The sequence below is a fragment of the Petaurus breviceps genome, unplaced genomic scaffold (assembly GCF_028583685.1).
Source record: "Petaurus breviceps papuanus isolate PSGF00001 unplaced genomic scaffold, PetGlider_PUasm1.0 90919, whole genome shotgun sequence".
Classification (NCBI taxonomy): domain Eukaryota; kingdom Metazoa; phylum Chordata; class Mammalia; order Diprotodontia; family Petauridae; genus Petaurus; species Petaurus breviceps.
The window spans coordinates 27,880,382-27,898,100 of NW_027187378.1; the positions used below are offsets into that span (position 1 = coordinate 27,880,382).

General features: G+C 37.1%; 1 protein-coding gene across 1 annotated transcript in view; it reads left to right on the forward strand.

Annotated features, from left to right (window-relative positions):
• The first annotated feature begins 2,703 nt into the window (after positions 1-2,703).
• PRSS55 (serine protease 55) overlaps positions 2,704-17,719 on the forward strand; it is a 21,463-nt gene continuing 6,447 nt past the window's right edge. Inside the window, exons 1-3 of the mRNA XM_069075968.1 lie at positions 2,704-2,769; positions 4,032-4,149; positions 13,400-13,592. Of these exons, the coding sequence (XP_068932069.1) occupies positions 2,704-2,769; positions 4,032-4,149; positions 13,400-13,592 (377 nt within the window). The remainder of the gene's footprint in view (positions 2,770-4,031; positions 4,150-13,399; positions 13,593-17,719) is intronic.

The following is a 17,719-nucleotide window of genomic DNA, read 5'->3' on the forward strand; positions in this document are numbered from 1 at the left end:
CTTTATCTGTTGGAGAATGGCTCTTTTTCTTATATATTTGAATTAGGTCCTTATATATCTTGGATGTGATACCTTTATCAGAGAAACTTGCTGCGAGAATTTTTTCTAGTTATCTGTTTCCCTTATAATTTTAACTATATTTGGTTAAAAACTTTTACATTTTATATAACCAAAATTATCAATTTTGTCTTCTGTGATGTTCTCTATTATTTGTTTAGTCGTGAATTCTTCCTCTGTTCATACATCTGGAAGGTAATCTCTTCCTTAGTCCTCTAATTTGCTAATGATATCATTTTTTGTGTCTTAAGTCTTGTATCCATTTGGAGTTTATTTTGGTGTATGGTGTGAGAAGTTGGCCTGTACCTAATTTCTGCCAAACTGTTTTCCAGTTTTACCAACAATTTTTTTTAATAAGTGCTTCCTTATCTGCCAGTAACTAGGATATATGGGTTTATTGAAGACAGTACTACATTGTTTGTTTGCTTCTGTATATTGTGTACCTAATCTTTTCCCCTGATTAATCTCTCTTGTTTTAATCAATATGTTTTGATGAATACTACTCTGTACTATATTTGAGCTCTGGTACAGATAGGCCTTTCCCACTTCTCTTTTTTTCATCATTTCTCTTGAGATTCTTGACCTTTTGTTTCTCCAGATGGATTTCCTTGATCTATGAAGTAAGTAATTGATTGTTCGATTGATACAGCACTAAATAAATAAGTTAATTTAGGTAGTATTGTCATTTTTATTATGCTGGCTTGACCTCCTTGACATGAGCAATTAACATTTCCCCAGTATTTGTCTGTTTTTTGTAGTTTCATTCATATGGTTCCTTAGGTATATTTTAAGAGACTCCCTGAATAAAACAAGTGGGAGGTGGGATAGGAGAGAGGGAAATATAGTCAGTTTTTTACAATATATCCACTATGGAAATGTTTTTGCATAGCTACACATGTACAACCTATACTGAATTGCTTATCTTTCCAGTAAGGTTAGGTGTCAAGGGAGGAAGGGAATGAATCTGAAATTCAAAGTTTTAAAATCAAATGTTTAAATATATATATATATACACACACACTATTATTAATATTAGTTTACATGTAACTGGGAAATAAGATATACAGGCCCTGGGGCATAGAGATCCACCATGCCCTACTGGAAAGTCGGAGGGAGTATGGGAGAAGATATGGGAGAGAGCAGGTTGGAGGAGGGGATATCCAGTGGGATCACTATTTCGGGGTGGTGGGTAGGGGGAAAACGGTTGAGAAAATTTGTAACTCAAAATCTTGCAGAAATGAATGATGTAAACTAGAAGTTAATAAAGCATTCAATTAAAAAAAGAGAGAGACTCCCAAATATTATACGTTCTGTAGTTATTTTTAATGAAATGTCTCTTTCTGTCTCTTCCTCCTAAGTCTTTTTGATGAAATTAGGAATCCTTATTATTTATATGAATTTATTTTATATTCTGCAACTTGGCTGAATTTCATTTAATTTTAATTGACTCTTTAAGGTTCTCTAGATGGACCATCATATTACTTGCAAAAAGAAATAAACATTTTGTTTCCTCTTGCCTGTATTCATCCTCTCAATTTATTTTTCTTGTTTTGTTGCTATAGTTAGTATTTCTAGAGAATGTTAAAAGTAGTGATGATAATAGGCATCCTAGGTTTGCTCCATTCTTATTGGAAAGACCTCTAACTTTCCTACATTTTATAAATAATGTTTGCTCTTGGTTTCAAATAAATATTATTTACTATATTAAGGAAAAAATTCATTTATTTTTATGCATTATGATGTTTTTAACAGAAATGGATATGGATTTTTTTCAAAAGCCTTTTTAGCTTTGATTTATATAATCATGTGGTTTTTTTAAATTATAATTTATGTTACTAATATGATCTATTATAGTGTCTGCAGTCTTCCTTATACTAAACCAATCTAGTGTCTGGTAGAAGTACAACCCAGTCATAACTTATAATCTTTTTAATATGTTGTTAATATGTAGCCTATTTGCTAATGGTAAATTTTTCAATCCAATTTCTCTGACTGTACTCCTACAGGGAATGGTACTTCCTTCCCTGAGCTGCTCAGGAACTTGTCAAGTAATTCCTACCTCCTCCCCCTAACTTTGAGACTTCATAGTCAAAAATTCTCCCCAAATCATTGTGATCCTAAGACTTTAGAGAACTTTAAAAAAAATCTTCTATGAAGATAAATGTCAGATTTAAATACACACAAAATTGCCATACCCTGAGAGAGAAAAGCCAGAACAATGAAGAGAACTAAGTATTGTTTTATATAATTACTTTTTGGTTTTATATACTTTTTTGTTTTATAGATTTACCTATATATTTATTTTAAATATATAACTAGTTTTCTAATTAAATATAATTTTTAGATTATAAACCTGGACTATAAACAAATATTAATTGATGATCATTGTCTTACTATATACCTCTTGATGCCATGCCTCCTTGGCTTCTTTCTATACCACTAGTTCTTAAAAGCTACACTGGTAGCAGGTGAGCTTTTACCAGTTGTACCAAGCTGAAAATGCTCTCAGTATTAATTCCCCCTGGATGAGTGGCTTGTCTAAGGATCAGATTAACTAAGTTGGGAGAGGCTCATCACTGGAAAGCTGATATAATTTAAGTTTTCAGTCAGGACAATTCATGATGGCCTTAGTAAGGCCATAGAGGGATGGAGATCCACATTGGTGAAAGGTGTATCCATGTCAGTGAAATCACAGATCCTTTAAATTTTGAAGTATAGTGTTGTTGATGGTTCAGAAAGTTTCAGCAAGGGTTTTGTGGCCTCTCCTTAATGACCTTTAAGTAGATTTAAGATTATTCACTGTTGTGGTGGCTAGATGGCACAGTGAATAGAGCACCAGCCCTGTAGTCAGGAGAACCTGAGTTCAAATCCAGCCTCAGACACTTAACACAGAAAACTAGCTGTGTGACGTTGGGCAAGTCACAACCCCAATTGCCCTACCTCCTCCAAAAAAGCAAAAAACAAAAGATTATTCACTGTGGGCAACCTGAAAAATGAGTTGTTGTGAGCAAAGGGCAAAGCCTTACTCTATAAATGTGATCTATTATCTCCCCAGTACATGAATCGTGGACTATAAGCCTACATATTTTACAATCTGGCTGGTTTGAAACTTGACTACTTATAAACTTGGCATTATAGAAATGTTGAGTGTTAGCAGTAGAAGGTACTTTAAAGGTCACATCCAGCCACCTTATTTCCAAACAAAATCACAGAAGTCCATTGAGGAAGTATGATTTGTCCCTGGCCAAGCATCTAATTCATGGAGGGCTTCTTCATGTTCACTCTATCACAGTTCATTCTGTCACTACTTCTTTGAGTGGTCTTGTCATCACTAAGTGTCTCTTTCCTCAGTTTTGTCATACATGTAAACTTAAATGGTTGAGTTTTAGGAGCTAGAGGACTTGGCTTCAAATTCTAGCTTTGCTCCGTACTAGCTGTGTGATCTTCAGCAAATTGCTTGACTTTTCTGTGCCTCGGTTTCTTCCTTAGTAGAATGGAGATCATCATAGATTAGTGCCAGAAGGAATGTTGGATTTTATCTAGTCCAGCCCCCTTATTTTACAGTTGAGAAAACTGAGACCCAGAAAGGTCAAGATACTTACCCAAGATGGCAGGCAGTTAGCAGCAATGCCAGGATTCAGACCCAGATACTCTCATTCCATTGTTGGTACTCTGCACTCCCTGACTTCTTAGGATTATGATGATCAAATGAGATCATTCATATAACGTATTTTGTAAACATTAAACACTATGCACATCAGAAGACAAGATCCTCTGGTCTTAAGCAAATTATTTATTTAGCCTTCCTGATCTGTGAAATGAGGGTAATCATATATTTATTACCTGCCTCCAAAGATTGCTATGAGAGTCAAGTGAAATAATCCATGTAAAGTATTTTAAGTGTAAAAACTCCATTAATGCCAGTTACCCTGATGTCAATGACAGTGATTAACAAACTTACTCTCTCTTAACAGGTCCTTACAGAAAGCGGCTATGGTGAAATTACAACTGAAATCCAAGAGGGTCAAGAATTCTTTTATGCTGAAGATTACCATCAACAGTACCTAAGCAAGAATCCCAATGGATACTGTGGTCTGGGAGGCACAGGAGTTTCCTGTCCCATTGGAATGAAAAACTAGTTAGTGCCCATATGATGGCATTGAGCTTGCATTTGCTAATGGCACTACTATAGGGAAATTGGCCAGAGGCATAGCTCTTGAGTTCTGGCTCTATAAGGGGTTTCTAAACAAATGAAATACAATGATGCCCTGAGATGATATGAATATCTTGCGTTGAATTCTAATGATAGCCAACTTGATGTGATTTATTGGAACTACACCTTCTGGTATGGGATACTAATTAAGGTGATTAAACCTAAAATGTGAGCAGTTTCTATTTTCTGAGAGAAGGGGGGAATGCAAGGGAGAGGGTGATAGAAAGTTGTTTCTGGTGGGAAAATCTTTACTACTGCCCTGGCCTAAGCAACATGCAATCTTCCTTTCCCGTGCCATCATATTTCTAATCATTTGTGGCTGTGATGACATGTTTACAGAAATACTTCTCTATATTGAAAACAAATGGGTAGTTCCACAAGAATAGAGCCTATAGAGCTTTTAGTGCCAGTTACAGGCTTCCTCGTGGCGATAGAAAGATCCAAATTTGCTTTATGGATTATGATGCTTTGCTTATAGCAATGAGAAGGTAGCAAATGCATAATCTAATAAAAGTTTATAGTCTGAATAAAACCAACCTGATGTTTAGCTTGCTTTTTTACCTGTTTCAGTGCATTGTCTCAATGAATTTTAAGGTGAATTTGCATCCTTTAAAGAAATGAACAGAAAACAATACAACTGATCACACTCTTCTCATCACTTTCCCTAAAGAGAAAAATCAATATGATTGAAAGTTTGGAAAATATAGTGCACACGTCAAGGATTTACATAGGAATTTTGTAGTAATGGGGTTCAGTGAAATAGTTATAGAAGGCATGAAGATGTAGAGATACCACTTTCTCTCCCACTTTCCACCAAGGAGATTGGCTAGTAAAATAGGCAGTCAGCATCAGGCCAGCTAGGGATGGATTGTGGCTGAAGGATTTCCTTCAGAGCCTGGCCATGTCCAAATGCTCTAGTGTGGCCATAATCTTGGGAAAGCCTACAACACTTTGCATTCCATTTGCAATTCTTCCTAGAGTTGTACTTCCCACAGCTATTATTTTCATTATTTCAGTTTCCACTGACTATAGAGGAGGGAAAAATGTTCATTCATAGGTAAATTTTATAATGCAGTGCAGTAGCAGATAGAGTTGCTGGGTTGGGATCAGGAGAATAGGATTCAAATCACACTTATACTTTCTGGCGCTACGGCTTAACCTCTCTATATTTGAGGCAGTTCCCTAAGACTTATCTAGAAAGTCATAAATGAGTTGTGTGGGGAGGCTAGGAGGAGCAGTGAATAGAGTCAGAAGGACCTGAGTTCAAATCCAGCCTCAGACACTTAACACTTACCAGCCATGTGATCTTGGGCAAGTCACTTAACCCCAATTGCCCTCCCCCCCCAAAAAAAAGAAATTGTGTTTGCTTCTTTGGGGAGGATTCTCACACTAGGAATTCCCTATATGGTTGAATTTGTATCCTACTTAGACTCGTCACATTTCTAGATATGAAAGGCAGAAATGCAGATTAATAATAATAATAACGGACACATAGTGCTTTGTTTACAAAGTGCCTTATTTGAGCCTCACAGCAACACAATGAGGGAAATACTCTAGGAATATTTCCCCTGTTTTACAGGTCTAGAAACTGAGACTCAGCAACGTTAAATAACTAGGCCACGGTTATATAGCTAGGAAGTTTCAGGGGGAGGACTCAGATTCAGTTCTTCCTGACTCTGAAGTCCAGTGTTCAAAAATCAGTGGTAGATGTTCTATGGGACTGTTCCGTGTGAGGAGATCCTGTCTGTCCCACATGTCCTGTCATAGACGTTATGGTATTACATGAATATTCAAGGATCCCTCCTGCCTCCTGTTCCAACAGCTCAAGTCATTCTTGTCACTTAATGACTCTATTCAAGTAAGGTCAGAAAGAAACATGGACAAGCAGGACAGCTTTAAAAATTACATGTTGAATTTATTATGTACTTAAAAGGAAAAGCAAATTGTACGTAATAAAGGTTCACAGTTCTATGTCCAATCTTTTTTTCCCCCTGTTGTAGTATTTGTATAAAAAAAACCTTTTATTTGGTATTTAAGTTCAGAATTGTTTTAAAAAACACATTTTAAATATTACTCCCTTTAATTATTTTTTAAAGTCATTTTGTTGACCACCTATCGAGTCATCTTTGGCCTTGGTATGGTTTCCCTTAAGGCAGTGTAAGGTAAGCCATTTATTTATGTGTCTGTGATATGGAAACATAGGCAGAAATAGCATTCTCTCTATTCCCCAAAAGTTTTATTACTAACAACCTCCATTTAGTCAGAGAAGCTAATATAACAAGTACCGGAGTCCTGAATAGTAATATCTCATACCTCAATGTAGTAGTTACTTTGTTCTTTTAAAAATTTGACATGAAGGCTATAAAACTTTTATTGCTCTTTTTTTGTGTTCAAATTCCATTTTCCTCCAAAAATCCCTCACTTCTCCCACCCAAAGATCCATTCACTGTAACAAAAAATAACAGAAAGAGCAAAAAATACCTTTTCAGCAAAAACTAATCACATCAACTACATCTAATAATATATGCAATGTTTGGTATCCATATCCCCCATGTCTACAAAGAAAGGAGAATGGTGTATTGCTACATCTTCCTATCTCTTTTAAGGCCAAACTTGACTGTGAAAATTATATGATGTTTGGTTTGAAGTTTTTTTTGGGAGGGGGTTGTTCTTTTCATTTATATTGTCATCATGTCATTTTCCAGATTCAACTTCGTGTGCAAGCTCATATAAGTCTCATACTTACAAAGTCTTTTACTTTACTGAGAAAATTGAGGCCATTCAATATGAGCTCCTTCCCTCTTCTTTCCTAGTCTTCATGTCAAAACCCGCTCTCTTCTCCCTTCTCCCAGTCTCTGACACAAAAGTGACCCTTTTCCTTGCCAAGGCCAACCCCTCATCCCATCACCTCCAGTCTTCTTTAGCAGATTGCAACCTCAATCAACTCTGCCCAGTCCCCTACCTCTTCCTATCTACTGTTTCCTTCTCTACTTCCTTAAAATACAATCAAATTTATAATATCCTTAAAAACTTCCATCTAAAATAACTACAGATAATGTAAAATACTTGGAAATCTACCTCCCAAGACAAACCCAGGGACTATATGAACACAATTACAAAACACTCTTTATATAAATATATCCAGATCTAAACCATTGGAAAAATGTTCATTGCTCGTGGGTATGCCAAGTCAATATAATAAAAATGACAACTCTACCTAAGATAATTTACTTATTCAGTTCCATACCAGTCAAACTACCAAAGAATTATTTTATAGCTCTAGAAACTAGGCATAAACCAACATCTCCTACCTAAGACAAATGAAAAGCCCAAGAGAAAGAGTTGCTGGGTGATTAATAATCAATTTATTAATTAGGCTAGTTGAAAATCAATAAATTGATAGGCAGTGGTTTCTCTTGGTAACCAAAGACAAAACCACGGAGATCACTGAAAATGTGTAAATACCTTTGGGAAAGGGAAAATCTTTGGAAATAACCTCTGGAAATGGGGGTGCCTCTGATAGGTGAAAATCAACCCTAATTTGTGAACAATTAACAAGGGGATGGACTTTCAAATAAGAAGATGGGCTGAAAGCCTTTAGCTCCCATGGCTTGATCATGACACTTAGCTGCCTCCAGAAATCAGGACAAAGGAATCCATCTCTATCCAGAGCACTCTCATTGGTTTTCTCCTAAAGTCCAATTGGTTGGTTACCCTAAACTCCAGTTGAGGGGTGCAAGGGCTTAGACTTAATGTTGTCAGACTAGAAGTCACCTAGATTAGATTCTGTTTATACTCTAAACAGAAGTAAGGTCTTCCAGGATCGAGAAGAATGTTCACAGAGGATTTTTGGAATCTCATCTATTAGCAATGTCCTTCAGAGACAGACTGACTGGCCTACAAGGGTCTGGTCTCTGAATGAGAAAATAAAAAGCCTGGATTCTAACTAAAATCATAGAAAACAATAACTTCTCTCATGCTGTATACCAAAAATAAGGTCCAAATAGATAAATGATTTAGATATGAAGGGTAATATATATAGATATAGATAAGGAAAGTGTTTATGACTGAACAAGAGGTAGAGAGAAACAAAAGTAATTCAGCTAAAATCAGAAGGAACACAAGAAATTAGGAAGAATTATTACAGCAAGTTTTTTCAGATAAAGTTCTCATTTTTCAAATATGGAGGGAACTGAGCTAAATATATAATAATGCAAGACATTCTCCAATTGATAAATGGTCAAAAGGTATGAACAGGCATTTTTCAGAAGAAAAAATCAATCAAAACTATCCACAGTCACATAAAAAAATGCTCTAAATCACTGTTGATTAGAGAAGTGCAAATTAAAACAACTGAGATACTACCTCACATCTATTAGATTGTCTAACATGACAGAAAAAGAAAATGACAAATGCTGGCAAGAGATGTAGAAAAATTTGGATATTAATGTGCTGTTGGAGTTGTAAGCTAGTCCAGTTATCATGGAAAAAATTTTTTTGCCATGCCCAAAGGATTGTAAAACTCTGCATACCCTTTTACCCAGAAATATCCTACAGAAATCAAAGAAAAGAGAAAATGACCCATTTGCACAAAAATATCTATTGTAGCCCTTTCTCTAGTGGCAAAGAATTGGAGATTAAGGGAATGTCCATCAATCGGGGAATGGCTGAACAAGTTGTGGTATATGATTGTGATGAAATACTATTGTGCTACAAAAAATGATGATCAGAATTGTTTCAGAAAAACTTGGGAAGGCTTTATATGAACTGATACAGATTAAAGTGAGCAAAACCAGAAGAACATCGTACACAGGAACAGGGATATTATAAGGCTGATTGACTGTGAAAGACTTAGATATTCTTATCAAGACAATCTGAGACAATTCCAAAGGATCTATGATGGAAAATGCTTATTCACCTCCCAAAAGAAAACTGATGAATTCTGAATACGGATCGAAGGATACTTTTTTTGCCTTGTTTTTCTTGCTTGGGTGTGGGTTTGGGTGTGTTTTCCATCCTGGCTAATATGAAAATGTTTTACATCACTTCTTATGTATAATCAACATCACATTGCTCACTTTATAAAGGGTTGGGAGAAGGGCAGGAGGGAGGGAAAGAATTTGAAACTCAAAAAATGAATATTAAAAAATTTACATATAATTGGGAAATATTTAGTGAAATAAAAAATACATCTTTAAAAACTTTCACTAGACCTTTCTTTTTATTCACTCATTTCCACTCACACTACTACCACCAATCACCTCCAGCAGTCTTCCTTGCTGGTTTCCCTGATTCTAGTCTCTCCCCACTTCAGTGTTTCCTCACACAGCCTTATGATTTTCCTTAAGTATATATCTGACATAAGTAATTTTCCTTAAGTACATAACTATGTCACTCCTCTACTCGGTAAAAAGTGGCTTCCCTCTAGAATCAAATCTAAACTCCTCTATTTAGCTTTTCAAGCCCTTCATGACCTTGCCCCCACTCCATCTTTTAAACAACCTCATTGTTCATTACTTTCTCTGACATTCTGCAGTCCAGCCATATTGGACTTTTCTCTGTTCTTCACACAGGACACTTCATCCCCTGCAATGCACTCCACTCCTCACTTCCATTCTCAGAATCTCTCCCTTCAAGACACAGCTCAACCCTGGTCTCCTCAAATGCTAATTCCCTTCCTCTCAAACTATCTTGTATTTAACTACTTTGTGTTAATTTTATTTACTTGTATTCTGTATATAATTTATAGATACCTATGTATTGTTTACATATCAATCCTTGTTATCCTCCCCCACTGAAATGTAATCTTCTTGCAAGTAGGAATTGTTTCATTCATTCCTAGCACAGTGCCATGCACAGAGTAGGTCATATACTACATCCCAGTCCATCACCAGTCATCTGACTTTTGATCTGCCACGGACTTTGATGACTCTGGAAGAGATGGTAAAGCTGATAGCTGTTTGACTCTGCCTAAATTAAATCCAATTCATACACAAGTCAAGACATCATTTCATAATGTCATCGGTCCTTTTCAAATGAAGGTTCAACAACAGTGCCTGGCACAGAGTAGGAAATTAATATTTATTTGATTGAAAAGTGTTTATATATACATTATCATAATACTCAGAACAGCGCTGTGAGATAGATAATAAAAATATTCTCATCATCCTTTTGTATGTGAGGAAACTGAGGTTCAAAAAAGTTATATGATTTGCCTAAGATCACAAAGTTAGCAACACCACGATAGAACTCAAACCCACTCCCTTCTTTCAAATTCAGTGCTCTTAAAAACTTGACCCACCTTGCTTCACCCTGCTTAAACACCAGACTCTACTGTGACCTCAGCAGTTGTTAATAGGCCTGGTGATGTCATATATGGCTGAAGAAGTACTGATCTCTCAAATTTATTAAAGTCCTGTGAGGTTACTACATTTGGCTTTTCAGACACCCACAACTCTACTTAGAATGTGCTTAACTTACAAGGAAATGAGAAGAAGACTGTGTAATTGAATTGTGATGTTGCTGCTGCCAATGATTTTTTGCTTTCCATTGTTGGAAAATACCTTAGGAAAAAACAATGTTGATTGTAAGTACTATGTACATGCATGTGTGTGTATTTATGTGCTTTGTGACTACAGAGTAATTCTATAACTCCTAAGGGAAAAATCAATCTCATTGTTTCAGTCATACGTGCCTCAAGTCTCTCCCCACTCCAATCCATCCTCCATTCAGCCATTACTGTCATTGTCCTAAAGCACAGGTCCCATCATTCCAACCCCTTAGTCAACAAACTCCAGTGACTCCCTTTCACGTCCAGGATCAAATACAAAATGTTCTTATTGACATTCAAAGCCCTTCATAACCTATCCCCCTTCTACCATTCTGGTCCTCCTTCACCTTACTCCCTTACATGTACTTTTTAATCCAGTGATACTCACCTTCCAGCTGCTCTACAAACAAGACACTCCATCTCTTGGCTCTGGGCATTTTCTCTGGCTCTCTCCCATGCCTGGAATATTCTCCCACCTCAATTCTATATACTATCTTCCCTGGCTTCCTGTAAGTTCCAATTAAAATCCCGCCTTCTACAAGAAGGCTTCCCTACCCTCTCCTAATTCCAGTACTCCTCTGGCCTTAAATTATTTCTTATTTCTCCAATCACTTTTTATATATTTGGTTGCATGTATTCTTGCCCACTAGATTGTAAATTCCTTGAGGGTAGGGATTGTCTTTTTTATCTCTCTTTTGTATCCTCCAGGATAGTTAAAAGAGAGACTGAGAAGGAAAATTGCAAGGAAAAATAAGAATGAACAAAATTCACAAATAATAATTAGAACTTCGTCAAATCTATAATAATATGAGTTCTTTCCCAATTGATAAATGGTCAAAGGATATAGGCAATTTTCCATTGAAGAAATCAAAACAATTATACTCATATAAAAATGCTCTAAATCATTATTGATTAGAAAAATGCACATTAAAACAACCTTGAGCCAAAATAATAGAAATAGAAAGTGACAAATGTTGGAGAACATGTGGAAAAATTGAGACACTAAGTAATTATGGAATTGTAAAATGATCCAACAATTTTTGGGAAGCAATCTGGAATTCTGCCCAAAGACTTATTAAAGTACCTATACCCTTTGACCCAGCAATACCACTAGTTGGTCCCTTTCAGGGGTGGGGAACCTGTGACCTTAAGGTTACATGTGGCTAGGTCCTCAAATGTGAACTTTTTCACAGAATAAATTTGTATTCAGTTAAAAGGCTGCACTCAAGGACCTTTAAAGCCACCTGTGTCCTTAAGGCCACAGGTTACCCACCCCTGGTCTATTTCCAAAAGAGATTAGGGGAAAAGGAAAAGAACCTATATGTATTAAAATGTTTATAGTATCTCTCTTTGTGGTGGTAAAGAATTAGAAATTTCAGGGATGCTCATCAATTGGGGAATGGTTGAACAAGCTGTGGTATTTGATTGCGATAGAATACTACTGTGCTATATAGAATGATGAGCTCAATGATTTTAGAAAAACATGGAAAGACTTGCATAAAATAATGAAGAATGAGATGAACAGAACCAAGAGAACACTGTAAACAGTAATGGCAATATTGTTTTAAGAATGACTGAGCAAATATGTTATTTTTTCTATTATAAATACCCAAATTAACTATAGAGAACATATGAAGAAAGATGTCTTCATCCAGAGAAAGAACTAATAAATAGAAGTATGTATAGAATAATTTTACATACATACACATATTTGTGTTTGATGGTAGCCATCTCTAAAAAAGGGGGAGGAAGGGAAGAAAAAAGAAAAGAATTACATGATAATTTTGTTATATATTTGAAAGGAATAGCAAGTTGTGTATGATAGATCTACAGTTTCATGTCCAATCATCTTTTTTATTGTACTGTTATGGAAATGCTTATTTTATTTCATAAATTTAAAAAGAAAAAACAATTTCTTGACCAAAGAAGAAACAGGTTCAGGAGATAAAGAGAGCCTCTAGCCAACTATTGTCCTTGCTGGATTCTCTAGGGATCACAGAATGTGAGAGAGAGAGGGTATCTTCATGGTTGAGTTCAAATCCCTCATTTTATTCATGAATAAACTGATATCCAGTCAGTCACTCAATAAGCAATTATTAAGTGCCTTCTATATGCCAGACACTCTGGATATAAACACTGGTGATACAAAAGAAAAAAAAGTCCAAAAGCAGCCCCTGCCCTCTGTTCTTATGAGAAGGAAAATTGATTTGCTCAAAGACATCGGTACTAAGTAGCAGAGCTGGGACAGGTGCAGAGCTGCCCTGACACCTAGCACAGCACACTTTTTTTTTTAATTTTTGGAGGACAATTGGGGTTAAGTGACTTACCCAAAGTCACACGGCTAGTTTCTGTGTTAAGTGTCTGAGGTCGGATTTGAACTCAGGTCCTCCTGACTCCATGGCCGGTGCTCTATTCACTGCACCACCTAGCCCCCCAATAGCACACTTTCCATTGTAGCATGTGAGCATTCATTTCACCAGGTTTGAAAGAAGATGGAAGTTTTGCTTTCCAAGGTATGCACAAACCTACACAAAGACTACCATTTTTCTTCCCATGTCTCCCCTCTCTTCTTGCAATAGTTCCCTGTGGTCAAATCCATATTTCCCCAGTCTTGAAAACAGAAGCTGCCGCAATCATAGGGGGGGTTGATACCTCCCGTTTTCAAGTTCCATGGCACGTGAGCATCTATTTCAATAACACATTTTTATGTGGAGGATCAATACTGGATAACTTGTGGATTCTCACTGCTTCCCACTGCTTCAAGGATGACAGGTAAGCATTGAGAAAAATGAATTTGTTTATGTTTATGGTTTTTTTTTAATAATTAAAGAGTACTTTTATTTTTTCTTTTTCTTTTAGTTTTAGTTTTCAACATTCATTTCCACAAGATTTTGAGTTACAAATTTTTCTCCCCATCTTTCCCCTACTCTCCACCCCAAAATATCAAGCCTACTGAATACCCCTTGCCCCAGTCTGTTCTCTCATATCCTCCCTCATCCCCCACCCCTAACTTTCTAGTAGGGCAAGATGGATTTCTATACCCCAGTGCCTGTATATTTTATTTCCCAGTTGCATGTAAAAAGCAATTTTTTAAAACATTTGTTTTTAAAACTTTGAGTTCCAGAATTATCCCCCTTCTTCCTTCCTCACCCACCCCCACTGGGAAGATAAGCAATTCAATATAGGTTGTACATGTGTGGTTACACAAAACATTTCCATAGTAGGTATATTGTTAAAGACTAACTATAATTCCCTCCATCCTATCCTTGACCCTGTCCCTTTTCAAAAGTGTTTGCTTCTAACTACCCTCTCCTGCAATCTACCCTCCCTTCTATCACCCCCCCTCTTGTCTCCTTCCCCCCTATTTTCCTGTAGGGCAAGATGCCCAATTGAGTGTGTATGTTATTCCCTCCTTAATACAAATTCAATGAGAGTAAGGTTGACCCATTCCCCTTCACCTTCCTGCTCTTCCCTCCATTGTAACAGTTTTCTCTTGACTCTTTTATATGAGATAATTTACTCTAATCTGTCTCTCCCTTTCTCCTTCTCCCAATCTATTCCTTTATCACCTCTTAATTTTATTTTTTTAATATCCATATTCAACTCTGCCTGTGCCCTCTGTCTATGTATACATGTACATACATATGCACACTCACATATATATACACACACATACACACTCCTATACATACATATATATGTATGTATACACATATATACACATATATTCTGTTCAACTATCCTCATACTGAGAAAAGTCTTATGGGTTACAATTATAATTTTGTAGGAATATAAATAGTTCAACTTTAATAAGTTCCTTATAATTTCTTTTTCCTGTTTACCTTCTCATGCTTCTCTTGTTTCTTGTATTTGAAAGTCAAATTTTCTGTTCAGTTCTGTTTTTTTTCATCAAGAATGCTTGAAAATCCTCTATTTCATTGAATGACCATATTTTCCCCTGAAGCATTATATTCAGTTTTGCTGGGTAGGTGACTCTTGGTTTTAATCCTAGCTCCTTTGATCTCCAGAATATCATATTCCAAGCCATTCAGTCCCTTAATGTAGAAGCTGCTAGGTCTTGTGTTATCCAGATTGTGTTTCCATAATGCTCAAATTGTTTCTTCCTGACTGTTTGCAGTATTTTCTTCTTGACCTGGGAACTCTGGAATTTGGCTATAATATTCCTAGGAATTTTATTTTGGGGATCTTTTTCAAAAGGTGATCAGTGAATTCTTTCAATTTTTATTTTTCCCTCTGATATATAACATTGGGGAAATTTTCCTTGAGAATTTCTTGAAGGATGATTTATAGGCTCTTTTTTTGATCATGGCTTTCAGGTTGCCCGACAACTTTTAAATTATCTCTTCTGAATCTATTTTCCACATCAGTGGTTTTCCAATGAGATATTTCACATTGTCTTCTATTTTTTTCATTTTTTTTGGATCTCTTTAATAGTATCTTGAGTTGTCATAAAGTCATTAGCTTCCATTTGCTCCAATCTAATTTTGAAAGAATTATCCTCTTCAGTGACTTTTTGAAATTCCTTTTCCATTTGGCAAATTTGGATTTTTAAGGCATTCTTCTCCTCATTGGCTTTTTGGGTGTCTTTTGCCATTTGGGTTAGTCTTATTTTTTTTAAGCTGTTATTTTCTTCAGTACTTTTTGGGATTCCTTTAGCAAGCTGTTGACTCACTTTTTATGATTTTCTTGCATCATTCTCATTTCTCTTCCCAATTTCTCCTCTACTTCTCTTATTTGATTTTCAAAATCCTTCTTGAGTTCCTCCATGGAGTAACCAATTCATATTTCTCCTGGAAGCTTTTGATGCAGGAGTTCTGACTTCATTGTCTTCCTCCCATTCCATGCTTTGATCCTTTTCATCCTCAAAAAAGGATTCTATGGTCTGTTTCTGCTTCTTCTGCTTGCTCATATTGCCAGCCAATTATTTGACTTTTGAGCTCTTTGCCATGGTAGAACTCTGCTTCCAGATTTACAGAGAGCTATGTCCCAAATAACTGGGGTTTTTGCAGCTACTGGAGCTTCTAGGAGGGCACCCTCTCTGCAACCCCCACAAGCTCTGGCTCACTGGCCACACACCCTAGGACCACCATCCAAAGCCACGATCCAGATCCAAGCAGGTTAAAGCAAGAGCGATTACCCCCTGAATGGTCACTTAATCTCCCCACAATCTGCAGGCCAGGAGCTCTGGAGGCAGCCATGTGGCCTGCTGCTGCACCTCCACCACTTCTCACCCCAGGGGCAGGTTCTAGACCGCTCTTCTCCACCCAGTTCCAATAGAGTTCCCGACTGACCTTTTACTTTCTTTTTGGCATTTATGGGTTGAGAAGTCTGGAAACCTCCACAGCTGCTGGTGATTCACTCTCCTGAAGTCCGCTCAGGTCACCAATGGTGGGGGCTGCCCTGGGGCCAGAACTGAGCAGCTCACATGGGATTGTTCTTGGCTCCCAGCTCAGTGAGATAGCCCCTTCCTGTCAGCCTGCCAGGCTTCCTTCAGTGGCAGATTTGTTTCTCTCTGTCACTTTGTGGGTTCTGCAGCTCTAAAGTTTTAGAGTCATTTTTGTTACATGTATTGGAGGTGGTGGGAGCAGGAGCCACACAGAGGTCCTGTTTTTACTCCACCATCTTGGCTCCACCCCTCCCCCCATGTTTTTTTATCTTTACAAAATGTTAGAGTCTCAGATATGGGAGGAATCTCAGAAGCCTCTGTTCCTACCCATAACTGAACAAAAGTCCCCTTGACAATAGGTTCAATAAGTGGTCATCTAGCATTGGCTAGAAGACTTCCTAGGACAGGGCAGCCCCTTTCACTTGGGAATAACTCAAAACTGTTAAGCACATCTTTTTGTCAAGTTTAAATAGGTTTCTTTACAATTGACACCCATTGATGTTGTTTCTACCCTGCAGAGTGAAGGATAAGAAGGTAATCTGTGCTTTTAATGTTTATTGTCCTGAGATATACACACTCGGACATGTGGGGCAGCCCTAAAACAGAGCACAGGAATGAAAGTGGAGCCAGCCTCTTTTATTTAATTGGCTCCTGACAATCCTTGAAGATAACTCCTTTTTTTCTTCTTAGGCTTTCTTTATTGGGTGCCTGTATATATACACAAGCATAGAAAATACCCTCTAGTTACATTATATAGCTGTAGAATCTTAGCATTAAAACAACAATAGCTAACATTTATATAGCATTTACTATCTATCTGTGCTAAGTACTTTACATTTATTGTCTCATTTGACCCTCACAACAACTCTGGGAGGTAGATACTGTTATTATCCCCATTTTACAGTTGGGAAAACTAAGGCAGACAGTGGTTCACTGACTTGCCCAGGGTCACACAGCTAGTAAGTGTCTGAGGCTGAATGTGAACTCAGATCTTCCTGATGCTAGGCCTAGCATTCTATCCACTATGCTACCTAACTACTCCAAAGGACCTATTCAAACTCCATCATTTTGATTATGAAAAAGCCCAGAAAGATGATGACATTTACCCAAGGCCATACATCTACTCAGAGGCAGACCCAGATCTCACTCAAGTCTGTTAGTATTCTAGTATTCTTCTGACTACATCATTCTCCCACTTGGAGGTTTGCCAAGAGTTTTCATTAGGTATTAATTAAAATTATTATAAGCAAATTCCAATGGATTAATTGAGATTCCTCTTCTCCCCTTCTCTATAGCTCGGAACCCCTTGACATCATCTTCCCTGGCACACTCTTTCTTCTATTACTCTAGTCTCTGAGGAGGAGGTAACTTCTCTGGTCGTCTTAGCTTTTGCCAAGGCCAACCCTTGAACCTATCCTCATTTCTCTCCAATGCCAGATTTTCCTCCATAATCAATCATTCTCTCTCTCTCTCTCTCTCTCTCTCTCTCTCT